Here is a 19,108-nt window from a genome sequence, read left to right as displayed (position 1 = left end):
CTTTGACTGACTTCACAGTGTCTGTATTGATCAGGTGCTTCAGAGGAGCTTTTCGGAGCTTTTGTCTAAAACTGATTCAATCAGCTATCAGATAAAAGCACTAAAAAAGCCACAGTCTACAGCTGTTGAGCGAGCAGAATCCAGCTAGCTATCCAGCTAAGATCTGGTATTTGTATCCATGCAGGCTCTGTCTCACTTTCTCTGTATTTGAACTTTCTTTGAATAGTCTATGCATTCCATTGTTTAGTGCTGCTTCCAAGGAGTCTCATGTCAGGGATTTTGGTATTCCATTCATTCACATCTTTGAAATTATAAGTATATTTTTGTCAATGACATTTCACTCTGGATCTCCCTATCTTTTGTTTCAATATCTCGTTTCTATGTAGGCATTTACAGTTTAATATTAAGTGTGTCTGTCCATTGGATATGTGATTACTCGGTTGCTTGAACCCTTAACCTTTCTTATGGACACTTTCCCCAAATTAACAGTAGCAAATGTATTGACATTATTACTAGAATTTCTTTGTTATTTCTTTGTTATTTCTAATGCATTTAATTGACACGTCTCAGCACCATCTTTAACTTATCCAGACTAATAAAATAACTTCCTCCAAAGAACTTTGTAGACCATGTTGTGGCACTTTGGGTTCTCTTGTTCAGCACTATACAAATGTACGTGGTATCTTGAATGAGCTGGCAGACCACTGCCTGCAACTTAATCTTGGCCCGAAAGAGGAAATTTGACTTCTCTTTGTCCAAGAGGTATACAATTTATGGATGCTTCTGAAACTTCAGTAGCTCCTGGAATTACAAGGAGTATTAGACTGGGTGAGGTGATTTGTGTAAAAAGTTGTTCCACAATGGATAACAGGAGATGTATTCATTTTTAACCAACTACATACAGTCTCTGCATTTCATAAATGTGTTTCTCAATTAAGCTTAATCATCTGTGCATTAAGTAATCTTAATTCCATGTTTTATTTTGTTTTGTATTTGAATTTTTGCCACTTCTGAGCATAGAATTAAGAGCATTTGTTACAAGGATATAGATCACTGTCATGAAGTTTGTATCTTATAGTTTCAGCAATAAGCCAGGTAGCTGTAGTTTAAAAAAACAAACAAACAAACAACCAGATTTTTGTGCTCTCTCTTCTAGGTGGGATATAAAAAATAGTTCCTGGACTATCACTCAGCTACTGAAGCCTTTAGTGGTAGCTCTTGCATTCCAGAGAAACAACAAAACAATATTTAAATCAACAAATTTTGCAGGGTACATAGGCATGTTATCTGGAGTCAGACCAGTAAGTATTCCTTACTTGCAATACTAAAATAAAATTTTTGGCCAGGAATATGCTTTTTATAACACAAATTGCCTTTCTTCTAAGGACCATTTAAATATTCATATAAAAACAAACTGCTTCAGAGACTGCCATCAAATGACTTATAACAAAATTCTGCATAAATTCTGTAACTGCCACCATTAATCTCCCCAGATGCAGTGAGACTGTATGTATGCACAAAACAAAAGAAAAAGGACTGGCAGTGCTACTACATAGTTGCTCAAATAAAATATGAAAATTTGGGAGCTAAATTTTACAGCTAAAGAAATGTCATCTCAAACTTGTAATCCTACATTATCAAAGACAGAAATCTTTTAAAAGAAAAACAGGGCTAAGCAATAAAATTTACAGGAGTAGCTGCTGACTTTTCTTTTTTTAATTTGTATTTTTACATGTGCATTTTGCCTGTTAATTCAGGCAAGCAGAAGATGAGATCCATGTTCCTCCTATAAGGAGAAGTGGTTTGAATGGGAATACTTTTAAGTGTTCAAGTATTGATCTGTCCTGGAAAATAGAGGCTTGTATTTTAAGTGGACTTGTCTAGTTTTTATAAGCAGCTAAGACCTGTCGTTTATCTACATCCTAAATGCCAACATTATAAACGTGTACTGTATTTACTTGAATACAGGATAAGATTTTTTTTTTTTTTTGAATAACCACATCTAAGGAAACCTCACTAAATATACGGCCTGTCATTAAACTGCTGCCCAAAATAGCATGTGCTCAGTAATGGAGACCAACTATGGAGCTGATTAAATGCTAAGCATGACTATAAAACACGTGGCCCACATTAGACAAAAATGCTGATAGGAACCTACCACAAGGATAGGTTAATGAAGCCCATCTGAATAAGATACATGGTAGTACCCATTAACTGCAGTCCCCTGCACTACCAGTTCTTTTTTTCAAGTCATGGTGGGCCACTACATTGCATACATTTTGATTTCCTCTTCACTCGCACAGCCAAGCCTTTCTTTCCCATTTCCAATGCTTCTTGTTTCTTCACCAGCCTTTAATGCCTGGCAAACATCATGAAACGGCCCCAAACAGTTCACCCAGAATCCCTCTGTCCAGCATTCCCTCTAAGTTGTGTGGTGTGCACAGGCATGCTCATGCCATGCTGCCAGGAGTGCCTGCACAGCTGCGCACACTGCACAGCTTAGAGGGAACGCTGCCTCTGTCTCCCCTTCTCTTGGCCTGGCACATATGATTAAATGTGACCTGCCCTCCTTGAGCTGGAGCCAGACCAGGTTGCCCTGCACCTTTATTTGCATATAATTTTTTGGAGGATCCCAGGACTTATGACAAGAACACCCACTTCCAGTCATGAGCTGGGGGCCTAATTAGTACATGAACCCTTTGTGGAGGGAATCTGGAGTACACACACATACTGAGCAGTGCTGAGCTGTGGGGTCCCCATGGCTTAAAATGCTGTTGACTCATTTGGGGCCCCTGTCCAATGGACTGTGTGATAAATCATGAGCCTTTGGCTTTGGGCTAATATCATGCATAGCAGGCAGGGAAAATGCACCATAACCACTAAGGCAGTTTTCCTAGTCTCTCAGGTGAGGGGCAGTTTTTCTGGCAAGGGGTAGTACCCAAGCAGAAACAATGTATAATTAACCTCCCACTTTCATTTCCAGTGGGAAGATCTTGGCTTTATGCCCATTTTATGGAAATGGCAGACCCTTCCCTAGCTTGCTCCCATGGCTATTTGTCTGAGGGCAAGGAAACCTCAGGGCATCTGAGCCCCAAGCCTCTGGGGCTGGGCCTGCACCTCGGATGACTGCCAAAGGATCTGGAAGCATCTGAAGGCCCAGGCGGGGTGAAGGATGTTTTCTGGTAGTAGGGCCACATATGGTTCTTGAATGACTCACGGATTTGGAATTGACTTGGCTGCTTTGACTTGGAACACAGAACATTTTCCTTTAAAAAAGTTTGCCCTGGAGATATCATGATTAACGAGGTAGAAGGTGGTTCTCCCAGGTTGAGGCCTCTCTTGCAGTCTGGACAAAGCAGTTCTTCCAGAGTGAGGCCTGTCCATTGCTCTCCAAGCAGGCTGATCCCTGCGAGTTTCCCCAAAGTGGGAAACTTGACTGGACAATTTTGTGGTAAGGGGGGGGGGGACTGCTTTTCTTCTGGCTTATCCCCCAGCTTTTTGGCTAGAAGAAAGTGAGATCAGAGGACATGTGAACCCCAAACCTTCCAGGGTTGCAGCTTGAATGTAGGATGCCTGCCATGGATTTGAGGAGTATCTGAAGCTCCAGACTGAGTCTGAGAGGGAGCTTACGTGGCTACAGCCATGTTTAATTCTAAGGTTATTGTTTTCAAATTTCTTCTTGCTTCCATGTACTCAGGGAGAGCAGGGTCTGACAGTAAAGAGAGGGGGAAAGCACTGCCAAAGGAAAAAGTTGGGAGGAAGCAGAAAACAAAGGGGCTACCTTCCCCCCCGCCCACAATTAATTTTGCTTGATGTAGCAGTGGGAGGGGGACAAATTCAAGGCAAACCTCCAATAATTAGATTCTGTACCTGAAAAATTGTAACACTTTTATAAATTTTCCATATATAGAATCTAATTGTTGGGGGGTCATCTTATAATCAGGGTTGTCTTCTGTATGAGTGAATATGGTACCAAGATTCTCAAAGTGCTGACTTACCTCACCACCACCTTGCCCTACATTTACCACAGCACATTGGAAATACAGAAGCAACTCCAGTCTAAGTTCCTGCACCTTCTCAAACTTCCTTTTTGCTTAAGACCATAAATCCACAAATCTACAGTTTGGAAAGAATGGAAGCTTCACATGTAAATTCCATTACAGAGCTGCTGGAGAATCTGAGCATACAGGAGGGTGTGGGATGGAAGGAGTAGGGAGGAGGCTAAAGGTGTAATTTTAATACTACAGTGGATGCACATAGTGCAAGAGGTGGGCAGAATGTGGCCTGGGGGCCGGATGCAGCCCTCCAGGCCATTTAGAAAATTAATATTTATCTGCCCTGGGCTGCCTGTTTTGGAAAGCCTTCAAGAGCAAATTAGATGCTTATCTAGCTGGGATCCCTTTGGGCGGTGGGCTGGACTCCATGATCTTCCAAGGTCCCTTCCAGCCCTTAATGTCTATGAAATCTGTGAATCTGATTAGGTGCCCAATAGGAAGAATCTGACTCAAGGTGTGTTCACTGGAAAGTATGTAAGATTAACAAGGTTACAGGATTGGGTGCATGTTCCCTAGAAAATTCACTGTTAATGTAACTTTTTATTGATGTGATGCTTGGCTTTTTCTTTATTTTATCATGAGGGTTAACTTTTCTTTATATTTCTCAGGGAGCTTTCACTCTTACAATGAATGAGCGTTTCAGTATTGATGGGGGCTACCTTGGTGAGTAACTAGACCTGTTTCTAGAATATGCAACCTGTTCAAACTTTAGGGGCAGCTGTTAATTTATTAAAAATATACATGCATAAAGAGCTGGTAGATGACAGCCATAAAAGAAAGGAAATACAGGGAAGCTCAGGCTCTGGATTATGTCCAGTGTGTAAAAATAAATAAATAAATAAAAATTAAAAAGTACAATGGTCTGACCACTGAGAAACTGAAGACTCTGTGTGGTTATGAAGATAAGCTGTTAAAAAGCTTGTCTAAGTGTGTCCCAACCATGCAGTTGATCCAGTAAAAGATATCACAAAAATCCTTGCACCTTTGTTGTAACTAATTATTTTATTTTATTTTATTTTTTGCAGGAATCCTTGAATGGATTCTTGGTAGGAGAGATGGTATGTGGATGGGCTTCCTCACTAGGGCTGTTCTAGAAAATAGTACAAGGTAACAATTTTTTCTTGATATTTTGCCTGTTTTCATATGACTTGTGGTAGTGCTGCAGCTATTAACATACAAAATCCTCATCTAGTTAACATTTGTAAAAGAGTCCTTGGAGAAATGTAAACACTAAATCTGCTTATTTTGACATTCCTCCACATGCCAAACAATATGTAGGGACCTACATGAATCGTGGAGAAACAGAGGGCTTTTTGTGGCACTCGGAGCCAATTTCACAGGCATTTTGCGGCAGCCCCACCCCTCGCCACTGTTTGGCGGAGAGACCCGCAGGGAGGAGGGACAAGGGGGTGGCCGCCATCTTGGTGGCTGGGTCCCCTTTGTGTGGCCCTGCTTCTTTTTGCTGATTGGCCTCGGGGTGGGAAGAGGAGGGACAAGGGGGCAGCCACCGTTTTGATGACTGGCTGCCCTTTGTGTGGCCCCACCCCTCTGCACTGATTGGCAGAGAGGCCCCAGCAGGGGGAGGAGGGATTGGGGCAGCAGCCTCTTGCCTGCTGCCCTTCATGCCATCCTGCCAGCCAGTACCAAGGACTGCTAGCTCCCACTGGGGAGCCATCATTTTATTTTTTTATTCATTTTTTGTTGTTGTTGATTCTGCAGACAATCCCAGATTTTGCAATTTCTGCAAAATCCACAAAACTGCTAATTAAGTAGGCTCCTAACAGTGTGTAGCAAACGATATCACTTCCTTCCTGTTTGGTATGTGTTTCATTTGAGCAGAGCCATTCTTCAATGGAGACTAAATTAACAACTTCTAAACATGTAGCAGTTTATCCTACTAAAATACTTCAAGTAACAGTAAAAGAAAAATACCACACAACGTTGGGATGCCAGTGGAAATAATGCTTTGCTACAGTAAAACACTAGAGAGAATGCAACTGTATTACTGTGGGTCATAAAACTTTCTGTCTCTATCTTGGCAATAGCTAAAAATGTCTAGCAGACACCAGATGATTCTTAATGATCAAATTTTAAACATGAACTGCTTGCCTCTGGCAAATTTTTACTGAGATATATTCCTTTAGCATGCATGGCCTGTTTTTTTAGGGGTGTTTTGTTCTTTGTTTTGGTCATACAATTCCATTAAATTTCACCTGATCCAGTAAGACGGTCTGTATGTGATACCCAAGGAAATATTGTTCATAGTATCTGGGTCGATAGAGAACTTGGATAAGCTAATTCAGCCCTTTTTTTATTGGTGGTATAGTTATGAAGAAGCAAAGGAGAAACTGGCTAAAACGAGGTTATTGGCTCCAGCCTACTTCATTCTGGGAGGAAACAAACCTGGGCAAGGCTGTGTGATCACTCGTTCCAGAGCAGCTACTTTGGACATATGGGAGTAAGTACACTTGACAAAGTTTCAAAAGATTCTTTCCCCTAGCACTTAAGAACAAGATGGATCCTCTTATGGATCAGTCTGTGCCCCCCCCCCCCCAAAAAAAAAGCTGATTCTAGTCCACAATGGATGTCCTAAATATTTTTAGTTGCAGTACTTACTGTATTCAAGTATAATTGATTTGATTTGATTTTTTTTTTAGTTCAGTCTAAAAATATTTAATTAGCAAAGGTTTTAAAGCTTTGTGTATTAATCTGGCTGCTTATCTACTTGTAAACTTCAAATACTTTGATTACCTTATTCCTCTTAATAAGACATTTTAAAAGATATATTTTCTAAAAATTGCCTGTGTCTTAAATTTGAAGTGGATACATTCTATGCAACTATTATACCACCCCCCAAAAATCTGTATCATTGTAAATCTCTTAATTTGGGGAGGATCTTTTCCTTAATAGGAAGTCAGGAAGTTTGGGTGTATCTTAAATGTAAGGGTGTCCTTATATGAAGGAACATGCTCCTAGTATTATTAAAATAAAGCCTTCATACTTCATGAGCAAGGGAGTCAAATTTGTGAAGAGAGACCAAATTTGTGTCCTAGACCAAATCCAGACCACAAGGCTCCTTGGAGGCTGAATCCAGTTTGAGGCATGCAGCAGCAACAGCTGTAGGTCCAGTCTGGGGCATATGGTAGCAGCAGAGGCAGCTGTTACTCTGGCATGGGGCATGCAGCACAGCACCAGCTCCTGCCATATACCCTGTGCTGGAGTTGAAGCTGGTGCCACATACCCCGCACTGCAGCAGCAACTTAAGCTTCAGCATCGGGTATTTGGCAGCTTTAGCCGCAGTATGGCACTGTGGTAGTGGGCAAAGCAACCAGAGAGAAACCAGGGCTATATTGGACTTTGCTTGCCCTCCTGCTGCCAACTGCCATGTTCACTGGGGCCCAAGGGCCCTGAATTCTGCAGTGTGTGTCCATGTGTCCAACTTCCAGTAGCCCAGCATGTCAGATAGTGGCTCTGTGGGCTAGAAGTGGCCTTCAGGCTGTATGTTTTGACACCCTTGCTTTAAAACCCTTGGAAGGAAATGAAAAAAAATTTTTATCTCTTTTTGAGCTTGGACATCAAGCAAGGTACATGGTTCTTGGTAGAAACAAACTACGATCGCTGGAAGCCTCCACTTTTCTTGGATAATCGTAGAGATCCTGCAAAGCAGTGCCTGAACCAGATAAAGCAAGAGGTAACATTTTTAAGTACCTTTATTTATACAGTGCTGAAATTAGCTGATCTTAAGCCACCTTTATGGTGATAGTCTAAAGTAGCCAGATCCATTCAAGGCATGTGTCTTGGTACAGCTACAGTAACAGACAAGTAAGGCTTTGTGATGCAGTTTGTCAACATGTTTGTATAACAGAAAGTCCCCTTGGCAGCCTGGAGCTTTGTTGCTCTCTGGCTCTCAGTGTTTTAGGCTCAGTGGTAGGGTTCTTCCTTGTTCTAGTCAGAGACTGTCACTGCTTTGCCTTTTAAATGCAAGTATAGTTGCTTATGCAGTATGAGTGGGTAGATATTTTATCATCTCCATCTTCAAAGGATCAAATATTTCCTAAACTGTATCTAGGAATTTCATAATCACCAGTAAAATAGCACTTACTAAGCACCAAACACTATGAAACTAAAATGTCCCACTCCCTGGCAAAATGTAACCTGCCAGTCTTTCATCCAAACACCTTCTATCCTGAAGATGTATTGGGGATTACATATTCTGTGTTACTGCTTTAATCTTGTTAGTTAAGTAGTCAAAGATAAGAAATGGCTATTCTCAGCATTTGCTTGCTGCATAACTTGTACATATCTATACCATGACAACTTACAATAAATCTACTTTCCTCTTTCAGAATCTCTCCCTAGCAACCATTTATGATGTTCTGTCCACAAAGCCTGTCCTCAATAAGGTATTGCATTATTTTGCACGTCTCGCAATGTTGCTTTATATTTTTTTAAAAGTGGTCCCCACTCTCCAACCCTGACCAAATTCAGTCACAGACCAGGTTATGCCAATGCTGTATTTTGTTCTTTCATGATCTCTTCATATATCTAGTAAACGCTTGAAACCAATATCTCTATTTTAAAAAGTCTTATCCATTAAGTATGAAAACAAAGAAAATAACCATCAAGTCTAGATATACCAAAATATCTGAGAATGCAAAGGGGCCTCGATAGCATAAGGATGTTGCAGCAAATTTAATACTTATCATCATCCCTCTTAAATATCTCCCCTTTACTAATGATAGTAAAGTTGGAAGACCCCTGCAAACTAGTGTCCATTTGATGAATAACTACTTAATTCCCTTGGTTCTACTATTAGAGTTTGTTGGTTTCGTTTTTGGGGGGGGGGGTAAGGAGCAGTGTGCCAAAAGTCCCTTAATTACAAACATATTTGTAAAATTTCCTCATGCAATTTAGAATTAAACTCGGTTAAGTAATTTAAGTGTAAGACTGTGTTTTATTTAATAAAATCAATACATTATTCAAGGCATTTGCACTCACTTATTCTTGCTCTTATCCTTGCTACATGCGTGTAGTAAGTAGTCTGTTATATTAAAACCAATCCAGTAACAAACTGCGCTGTCAATATTAGAAGATAAAGTGTAAAGTAATCAGCAAGACCTCTTCCTCAGTTCCTTGCCTACTATCTGAAACAACTGAATTGTGACTCACAATTAGCTTTCTTTCTTTCTGCTAGTTGACAGTGTACACAACACTGATGGCAGTTGATGGTGGCCATACAGAAACTTATCTGCGGGAATGTCCGGAACCCTGTTGTCCATGGTGATCCTGTCCTAGCCTAGGAATTGAGCTCTGCCTGTTGAACTGGAGGCTTGCCAAGAAAAGTGATCTGACTGTTTCTGGAGCGGCTTCCTAACCTGCGACATTTTCAGAAGCTTGATAACTATATAAATGGCCATGAAGTCTTAAGGATTGAGATCCAATGCAGGATGGGTCTTGTCCACTGCTTAACTGATGGTTCAGACAACCAGCCTATACTAACCTGCTTTTGTTTCCATTCCAACTTTCTTTTTCTGCAGATTAAATACAATAGTTGCCTCTGGGTCTCTACTAATCTTCTGGTACTTCAAAATTTGACTCTTTTAGTTTTAGACCAAGAATTTTTTTTTAATAAAAAAAATGGAATAATAACAGTACCCTCTTAGTACTAGAAATTTTTTGATTAAATTAATTTGTAAATGTTTTTATTATGAAATGGGTACATACATGGGTCTTAAAATTAATTTTACGAGTCCGGCATTAAAGGCATTTTTAAAATGTCTTGGTATAAAACGGCTTATCCATAAAGTAACTTATTTTACAGTTAGGAAGCAGCTTGGTGCAGATCCAAGTCAGAAGCAGCTGTTAGGATTTTGGAGATTCTTTTCCATGTTTTTTGCATTTTAAGAAAAAAGTCAGGGTTTAATGCATTTTCATAGCATTAATAGATATGAATCACATTAAGTCATTATCTGGAAATTGTCTTTGAAAACTATCTCTTTTTTGCCTTAAGATGATTGTATCCTACTCATTTGTGCATAAAATACCAACTTCTGCAAAACTTTGTACTCTATCACAGTACACGTGAAAGTGGACCCTTTGTTAACAGTACGTAGCAGTACTTTTATTTTTGTTCCTGGCAGATAAAATGCCCATTAGTGGGCGTATCTACACCAGATGTCACACATGTGGTAGACTAATTCTACTATGTAATAGTGTGGCAGGCAAAAACCTTGGTAATATGCAGTAGAATTAGTCTGCTGCACATTAGCATCACCTAAAATGCATGCAGTAGCACCAGTTCCTGCGCATTTAGTTTAGTACCTTTGATAAGAGGTACTAAACTAAATGTACAAAAACCACTGTGCATGAAAGCAGGTGTAGACATGCCCAGTAAGTATCAGGCTGAACTGTGTGTGAAGTTGGACAGAATTAGTAGTGTTTTTGGGGAGTGGAAGGAAGGTTAGTACTGTTTCTGCTGTAAGTTGATTTTTTTTTAATAAAATCATTAACACAAGAAAGAAGGAAGGCAAAGTTTGGGACAAAATTCAACCTATAACGGGGAAGCTGGGATTCTTAAATAAGGTGCCCAAGCATCCATTTTCATTAAGCTGGTTGCCTGCTTTCTAGGATTCTTCTGAGTATGATAATAGCCATTTCTTGCCTCGGGTTTTTTCTTTTGTTTGTTTCCCAATGATTACACCTCTAAGATTTAGCTTTCCATCTCTAGCTCTGTACACTTAACATGAAGGACCAAGTGTATTCTGTTTGATTTTAAACTAACAACTTCTGTGTTTTTAATTTACACTGTAAAATCTCTTGCCTATCTTTATGATGGTATTTATAATGTCTCTCTGAAATTGGTATAAAATTCATAATTATTTTAGTATACTATTCTCATAGGAAAGCATACCTAAATCATCTGCTGCCTTTGATGATTTATTGCCTTCTGAAGCTTTTACTAAAAATATCTGTTTTAAGGCATTTAAAATAACACATGGTAACGTGAAAACTAATTTTTAACTGCTTTAGTATCAAACCTTTAAATCAGTTACGAAGTCAGCAATTCTTGATGCCAGTGTAATTAAGATTTTTTTTTCAGAGAAGTTGAGAATAATGACCATCCAAAGCAACAAGCTCAGGATTCTCTCCAATAGTTAGAAATTAAACAAAAAAAAAACTACTTTTGTTCCAACTAGCAAACTGGAAAGTCTGCAGGGAAGGTCTTGTCCTTTAAAAAAAAATACACACAGCTGAGTACAAATTTGATTAAGCTGGTTAATGCTGGAAATATCTTTAATGCTAATATACTGTGGGGACAAATTTAGTTTCCACTCATACCACTGATTTTAAATTAATGTGGAATTTTTATTAGTTTTTAAAATAATAATGCCTTAAGGAAGAGTGACAGTAAGCTTTTCTTTTCTTTTTTTTTAAGTGGGCTACCTGTTAATGGTAGACTGAGGGTGTGGAGAGAGAACTTTTGAAACATTTCCAAGTGAAGTGAGCTTGGAAGCATTTCAAAAAGATATAGATCTGTGACTTCCATCCAGGAGGTGCTAGAAGAGGTTGCAGCAACATGCAGCTGTGCTCCACCCCTCTTTTGATGGGGATGAGAGATTGGAGAGTGCTGGAATGGAGATAAGCAGAGGACTCATGGGGAAAGTGGGTGGATGGGGCTCTCTACTACCTCTGAGATTCTAACGCTTCAGTTCCAAATCTGCTGAACCCCACTCTTCTCAGTGGAGTGAAGAGGAGGAGAGCTGGAATGGCTGGCAGTGGGAAGCCCTGGAAATAGTGGGGTCTGTGGAAAACAGATGATGTGGTATGCACAGGGAATCCATGCAAGTGAAATGCTTCAAAATAGTACTTCCATTTCAAGAGGTGCTGCTTTTGAAACATTTCAGAGGGTATGTTTATACAGCTGGTCTTTTGAAATGTTCCAGAAGTGTTTGAAATGTTTCAGTTACTTCTGTCCACACCCTTATTCCATGAGTTGCACTCCGTTTTGCTACTGTACCAAAAAAAACTATTTTTTTTTTTGCCTGAGAATCGTGAGTAATTAAAACCTTAATCATCTAAAAAAGTAAAGAGAAACTGGCGTACAGGTGGGCAAAGTGAAATCTAGGTTTTTTCAGGGGAGATGGGATCTTCAGTAAATCTGAGTAATGGAATAGGATGCAAGACTCCTAGCTCCTGGTCCCTTCTCCAAATAGTGAAATGTCCTGCTTGAATACATGGTAAGAGTGGCATTGTACTACTTTTATTCCTTTTTGTTCAAGTCAACTGAATTAACTGCCTCTGTGCGTGCCTAATTATAAAATTAACAAGCAAATAACTGGAAACATTCTTACCTGCATATTCACATAGTTCAACATTACCCCATACCAACTTTTAATCTGATTTCTGCCCCCCCACCAAAATGATGGATTTGAGTAATATTTTTTTACTAAGATATAAGCATATCAAGAGTATACTAGAGACCAAAGTTCTTATTTCCAAATACGTCTGTATTTCATAACACCTTTGAATGTAGTAATTAATAATGGGCAAAAGATTCAAAGGTAGACAAATGTTGCACCACTTCTCATAAAGAGCTAAAGTGTAAGCTACTAAACCCACATCCTAAGCCAGGATTATTATATAAGAATTTCATTGCTTAAGGTTATGTAGCATAAAATGGAACAATGCTTCCTGGAATGTGATCTAAAATTTCAATGGCATTTTTGTTCTCCTTTAAGTAGCAAACACGTGGATCATTCCTTATGCAAAATAACTCAGTCTTGTTGCATGATGTCTCTGATTCTAACTGAATTGCATTTTTGTTTATGTAACTTCAAATAACTGAAACCTGCTGGAACCTGCATACTCATGGAATTTGCGATATTTCCAACCTAAGAAAATAAAACTGAAAAAATTATAGAGAAACTATGCTTGCTGTCGTGTTTTCTATAAAGCTTCTCTGCAACAATTAATTGAGTGATGTATTACTTTGTGTGTTAACTTTCATGTGTAAATTCAGGAAGGACCTTTTAGTAAGAGAATTCTTTCAAGATGCATTGGAATTGTGGTGTTTTAAAGAAATCTTATTCCATGAAAAGAATTCTTCCTTCTGGACTTTTAGCCAGCAGAGTCCCTTCCCTCTGCTTAAGTAAAATTAGGCATGGAGGCAGTAGCAGATGCTGAAGAAGGAAGAGGGCAATTGTATTTCTAAGTGGATTTATTTTGAATAGACTGTTGGCTTGAAAATAAGAGCACCTTCAGATAATACTGAAGGGAGACTAAGGGAGGAGGAAGAAAAGAAAAAGGGATAGATTCCTTTCTTCTACCCTTGACCAAATGACATACAACTACAGAACTACAACTTCATGGCCAAATGCTCATAAGCATAAAGTTCAGATCAGCATTTTGTTTTTCAAGCCAGATCATAGAATCATAGAAAATTAGAGTTGGAAGGGACCTCAGCAGGTCGCATCTCATTCAACCCCCTGCTCAAAACAGGACCATCCCCAACTAGATCTTCCCAACCAGAGCTTTGCCTAGCCAGGTTTTGAAAACCTCCAAGGATGGAGCTTGCACCACCTCGCTGGGTAACCTGTACCAGTGTTTTACCACCCTTCTAGTGAGAAAATTATTCCTAATATCTAACTTAAACTTCCCTTAGTGCAAGTTGAGACCATTGTTCCTTGGTCTGTCATCTGCCACCACTGAGAACAGTCTAGCTCCATCTTTGTTTAATCCCAATGGACAACTTTAAGAATGTTTTCCCCTGAGTGAGTTGCTGCCTGGAAATTATTTATCCTCTTCTTGTCTTACCTGCTTCTATTTAATAAAAATGGGAACCATATATTTATTTGTGAGCACAGGAGAAAATTATAAATTCATCCCAGGCTGCTGAAGGAACCAGCCTGGCTGAAAGGATACTGGATCTCTTGACAAAATATTTACTTGTATGTGGGAAATAGGTTAGGTTTCAGAGGACTGCAAAAGGTCTTACCTAGTACCCCACTGTAAAAAGGGGAGGACCCAAGGAATTAAGTACAAATGCCAAACAAACTTGACTTCTTTCTTTGGCAAAATCTTCAGTTGAGTGAATGAAGGGAATTCAGTGGATATAGTATATTTGAACTTGATAAAGTCCTACATTAAATTATAGGTAAACTGGAGAAATGTGGGCCAGGTAATTATAAAGTAGAAAAGTAGATGGGTAACTGGCTCAACCAGAGGCAAAGAATAATTATAAGTGGACCCGTGTCAGAAAGGAATTTTCAAGTGGAGTTCCATAAGAGTCTTTCCTGGATCCAGTGTTGTTTAACATATTTATTATTTTGATGGCATTATAGGAAACCTTGTAATGAAGTGTTGCAGGTGACAAAACTGGGAAGGATTCCAAATACTTTGGAAGTTAGGAGTGGCTTTTAAAAGGATCTTGGTAGATTGGAGAGCTGAACTACAGACAGTCCAATAAAGTTCAGTGCAAGCAACCCTCTAGGGAAGAATAACCAAGTACACAAATACAGAATGAAAAAGAAATGGCAAGTATCAATATTACTGAAAAGGATCTGAGTTACAATGGACCACCAGATATGCTGAGGATGATGCAGAGGAAAAGGGTAGGATATAAAACAATGGCTATAAATTGCAGTAAAATAGATTTAAATAACATCTCAAGAAAAGCCTTCCTTACTGTTACAACTACGAGGCAGTAGAATAAACTGCTTGGGGAAATTGTAGAATCCCCTTCACTAGAGGAGTTTCAAGGGCACAGTGGTTAAGCGTTGAGTAAAGATGATATGGGAATAGCAGTACCACATCCTCGAAAGGGGTTGTGTTGGATGACCTCAAGGTCCATTACAGCCCTGTGATTCTCTTTATTCCTTCCATCTCTCTCAGGAGGAAGAGTACTTATTGCTAGAAAGTGGAAATCCTTATCTCTTCAACTATTAAGTTATTGCCAAAAAGACAGGATTACTGTTCCTGGAAAGCTATGTTCATCTAGCAAATATATTATTGGATTACAAAGTACTCTGGGTCCTGGAATTCTGTCCTGGTTAGTCATCCATCATATAATTTCTTAGACTTTAGGGCACTTTTTAGCTATGCTTGAGAGAGTTTCATACTGTGGTTATTTGTTACTCTTTCCTACAATGGTCTGTTTTTCACAAAGCTGCCAACATAGATAGTGGGCACGTCTACACATGCCCCTACTGCACCATTGTTACCATGTCACTATTTAGTAGTTTCTTTTGGAAGTATTAAATGATGGCACAGTAACAGCCCGTACTGTGCCATGCTGGTGGTGTATGGTGTGCCCCATCAGCCAACTTTTTACCCATCCAACTGTGTAGGCATCAATGCCACAGTTGCTTAATTTATTGATGAGAATGGGGTGAGAGACCATGTCCACGGTGACAACATCATCCAAGGATTTAGTCACCTAGTCATAAAAGGCAACCAGGTTGGTCAGGCAGGACTTGCCTTTGATGAACCCATTCTGATTGCCCCTGAGCATGATCTCCCCTGCAGGCCCTCACAGATGTGCTCCTTCATGATTCTCTCCAAGATCTTCCCGAGCACCGAGGTGAGGCTTACAGGCCTATAGTTACATGGGTCCTCCCTCCTCCCTTTCTTGAAAATTGGGACCACCTTAGCCAATTTTGAATCCCCCGACACCTGGCCAGATGACCACAAATGCTCATACAGCTGGGCCAAGGGCTCTGCAATGACCCCTGCCAGCTCCCTCAACACCCTTGGGTGGAGGGCATCTGGACCTGCAGATTTAAAAATGTCTAGCCCTTCCAGAAGATCCCTAACTACATCTGTGCTGACTGAAGGCCTGACAGCTGTCCCCAAGATTGTCCCTACCTCTGGTAGGTGGGATATCCCAGTCCCTGTTCAAGAAAACAGAGGCAAAGAAACTATTAAATATATCAGCTTTCTTGTCTGGCGTAGCCACAAGATTACCGTTTGCATCTTGCAGGGGCCCTACATTGCCTTCTTGCTCCCAATGTGCTTGAAAAAGGACTTTTTGTTGTCCTTAATCCTGGACGCTAACCCGAGTTCCATCTCTGCCTTGGCCTTCCTAATAGCCCTCCTACGCTCACAGGCCAAGGAGGAGTATTCCTCCTTGGTGATAGCTCCTCCCTTCCACTGGTTTTACATCTTTTACACCTCAGGCATTCCTGAATGCCCTTGCTGAGCCAAGAGGGTTTCTGAGTACTCTTACCCTCCTTGCTTCTCTCAGGGACTGCTATCCTTTGGGTCTGGAGGATTGCCCCCTTAAGGTACAACCATCCCTCATGGACTCCTATCTCCTCTACCTTCTGGGCCCTCAGTGCCTCCCCTACTAGTCTCCTAAGCTCATTGAAGTTGGCCCTTCTGAAGTCAAGGGCTTTAGCCTTGCTGTGAGCCCTTGACGCCCTGCGTTGGATAATGAAATCCAGCAGGTGACGATCGCTATTGCCTAGGTGGTCAAGGACCTGCAGTACCCTCACCAGGTCATCCCCCACGGCCAGGACCAGGTCCAGCAAGGCATTACCCGTTGTGGGGCTGTGCACTTCCTGGATAAGATGAAGGTCCTGTAATACAGCCAGGAACCTACGCAAGCTGTCAGACCTGGCTGCCTGCTCCTCCCGCCAAATGTCTGGGTAGTTTAGGTCACCCATGACAATAACAATCCTTGACCTAACCGCCTCCATAACCTGACTGGAGAAGTCCTGGTCCAGCTCTTCCCCCTGGTTGGGTGGTCTGTAGTAGACGCCCACCGTAAGGTCCCTTTCACCACGCCCCCCTTGTAGTTTGATGCAAAGTGTCCCCGCCTGACCCTCTATCTCAAAGCTTATCCTTGATGATGTGAGGTGCTCTTTCACATAGAGTGCAACTCCTGCACCTTTCCTCTCTGTCCTGTCTCTTCTATATAGGGTGTATCCCCGAATGTCCACCACCCAGTCATAGGTAGAGTCCCACCAGGTTTCTGCGAGCCCTACTAAGTCTGGATTCTTACTCGCGATCAGGAGGTACAGTTCCTCCTCCTTACTCCCCATACTATAAGCATTAGTGTAGAGGCACTTGAGGCCTCCTGAGGGTGCACGTGCCTCCCTCCCACTCCCAGGACAGTTGTAACCCCCTACTTCCAGGACTCCTGAGGGTGCACATTCCTTCCTCCCACTTCCAGGACAGTTGTGGCCCCCTACTCCCAGGACGTTGATGTGTATCTGGGCTTCCCTTCCTCTTGTCACCCTGTGTGCTGGTGAAGCATCCTCTCCACTCGAAGCAGCCCCCTCCCCCGGTAAAGCTAGTTTAAAGCCCATCGTACAAGATCAGCCAACCTAGAAGATTATGAATACTTCAGGAAAACAGTTACAAGAGAGGCCAGGTTCAGAGAACTGAGAAATGCAGAGGAGGGAGGTATGATTGATAGTGGAGAAGAGCAGACCGCAATTTGAGGAAATCAAGTTGTCAATAACAACAACAAATCTGAGCACCCTGATATCATGCTGCCTGTTGCACATGTCTTTCCTACCTCAACCACTCTGCCATCTGGTGGAAGAGCAAAAGAACCGAACAAAAGGAGCAAGTCAAGAACTTGAGCCAGAAACTCAGCAGCCACCTTCTTAACAACACTTGCACAGGTGTAGTGACTCATCTTCAGGCAGGCTGCCAAGATGCTATGGGAAGAACAGGAAAAAGTGAGGGCAGCTTACCAGCTGGTTCTCAAGCCTTTTACCCTTAGGGCATTCCTCAGAAAATGCCAGTTCTTAGCTTTCACTTGCTTCTTAACTATGGAAATATAATAGAGTAATTCTTCTGTTGCAAAGAACACAGACCACAACAGGTCAGAATGGTTTTGACACTATGGAGTCCAGTTTGAAATCTCTGGGTTTAACTTGTGAATCATGTAGGTGTTTGGCAGACAAGGTAAATGTGATATTATCTTTTATCAAACCAACTAAATACATAGTTGGCAAAATTGTTAGGTGTGGTATAAGTGTTTGTTCACTAAAGGGATCTCACAACACCCTAGTTAAGAATCACAGGTCTGCAAAGTAACTACAACTTCTTTGCTTGTTACTCAAGTTCTGAGGAGAAAGCTTGAGGTAGTTTTACCTTCACCTAAAGCAGATAGAGAAACTACAGAAGAGGTTAAGGTATCAGTTTGTCCTTTATAAGGCACACAGAAACATTACCAAAGAGCTTCCATTGATTCGCCAATAGAGAACACATTGTGCTTGAGAAACAAGTTTTTCATTACCCATTTCCAGAAAAACTTCCTGCATTCCTTTAACAATCTGTAAACTCTTCTGAAATCACAATTTTGATTGCTGGCGATTTATAAAGACCTTTAGCATTGGGGGGGAGGGGAGAGGGGTGCTACTTTATAAAAGAGGAGATAGTAATTACGACAGGATTAGCTCTTTTTTTTTTAAATGAGATGACATTTACAAAATAATTAGAATATCCTACTTATGCTATGTTCTTGTTAACACATGCAGGTAAGATGCAGCACAATTAACTGCAATAAAATGAAACTATTCTAAATTACTATAATCATACATGACCAAATATCCCTCAGTCTAGTTTGCTTTGCAAAATTAGAGTTGATAAATCATTTTAATCCACACACACACACACACACATCCAGCATGATGTCATTTAAAAGAAACATTTCAAAGTGGAAGAAATTATAAGGAAGGGGTGCAGGGCTGCCTCCCCTCTTTCCCCTCTCCCCCAGCCCAGTAGCCCAGGACCTGGCAGAAAGTGTCCTGGTATCCCTAGTGTCTGGCTGTCACTGTGAGAACAAGCCACAGCATTGAGCTTCTTCCTTTAGTGCTGCTGGGGTACCAGCACCCCAGCGCTCACCCAGGCACTTTGCTACAGCTGCAGGAAGGTTCCTCCCCAATCAAGGCTATGAGCTGCTGCCTGCATCCTCCTTGCTTCCTGCTGTGAGCAGCCCTGCTCTGTCCCCCACCCCTGGTGCTCCAAGACTGCAGGGCTTCCTACCCTTTCTCTGCTTGCTGGGAAGGGTTTTTTTGTGGGGGAGTTTGGAGTGGACCCGC

General features: G+C 41.0%; 1 protein-coding gene across 1 annotated transcript in view; it reads left to right on the top strand.

Annotated features, from left to right (window-relative positions):
- The window catches only part of ASAH1 (N-acylsphingosine amidohydrolase 1), a 33,033-nt gene extending 20,053 nt beyond the window's left edge, over positions 1 to 12,980 (top strand). Inside the window, exons 8-14 of the mRNA XM_090036039.1 lie at positions 1,157 to 1,301; positions 4,664 to 4,718; positions 5,081 to 5,162; positions 6,382 to 6,513; positions 7,623 to 7,746; positions 8,402 to 8,458; positions 9,250 to 12,980. Coding sequence (XP_089892165.1) covers positions 1,157 to 1,301; positions 4,664 to 4,718; positions 5,081 to 5,162; positions 6,382 to 6,513; positions 7,623 to 7,746; positions 8,402 to 8,458; positions 9,250 to 9,339 — 685 coding nt within the window. The 3' untranslated portion in view covers positions 9,340 to 12,980. The remainder of the gene's footprint in view (positions 1 to 1,156; positions 1,302 to 4,663; positions 4,719 to 5,080; positions 5,163 to 6,381; positions 6,514 to 7,622; positions 7,747 to 8,401; positions 8,459 to 9,249) is intronic.
- The last annotated feature ends 6,128 nt before the right edge of the window (positions 12,981 to 19,108 follow it).

This window comes from Crocodylus siamensis, chromosome 2 (assembly GCF_052110815.1).
Source record: "Crocodylus siamensis isolate JL-2025a chromosome 2, ASM5211081v1, whole genome shotgun sequence".
Classification (NCBI taxonomy): domain Eukaryota; kingdom Metazoa; phylum Chordata; order Crocodylia; family Crocodylidae; genus Crocodylus; species Crocodylus siamensis.
This window is presented reverse-complemented; position numbering and strand designations above follow the sequence as displayed.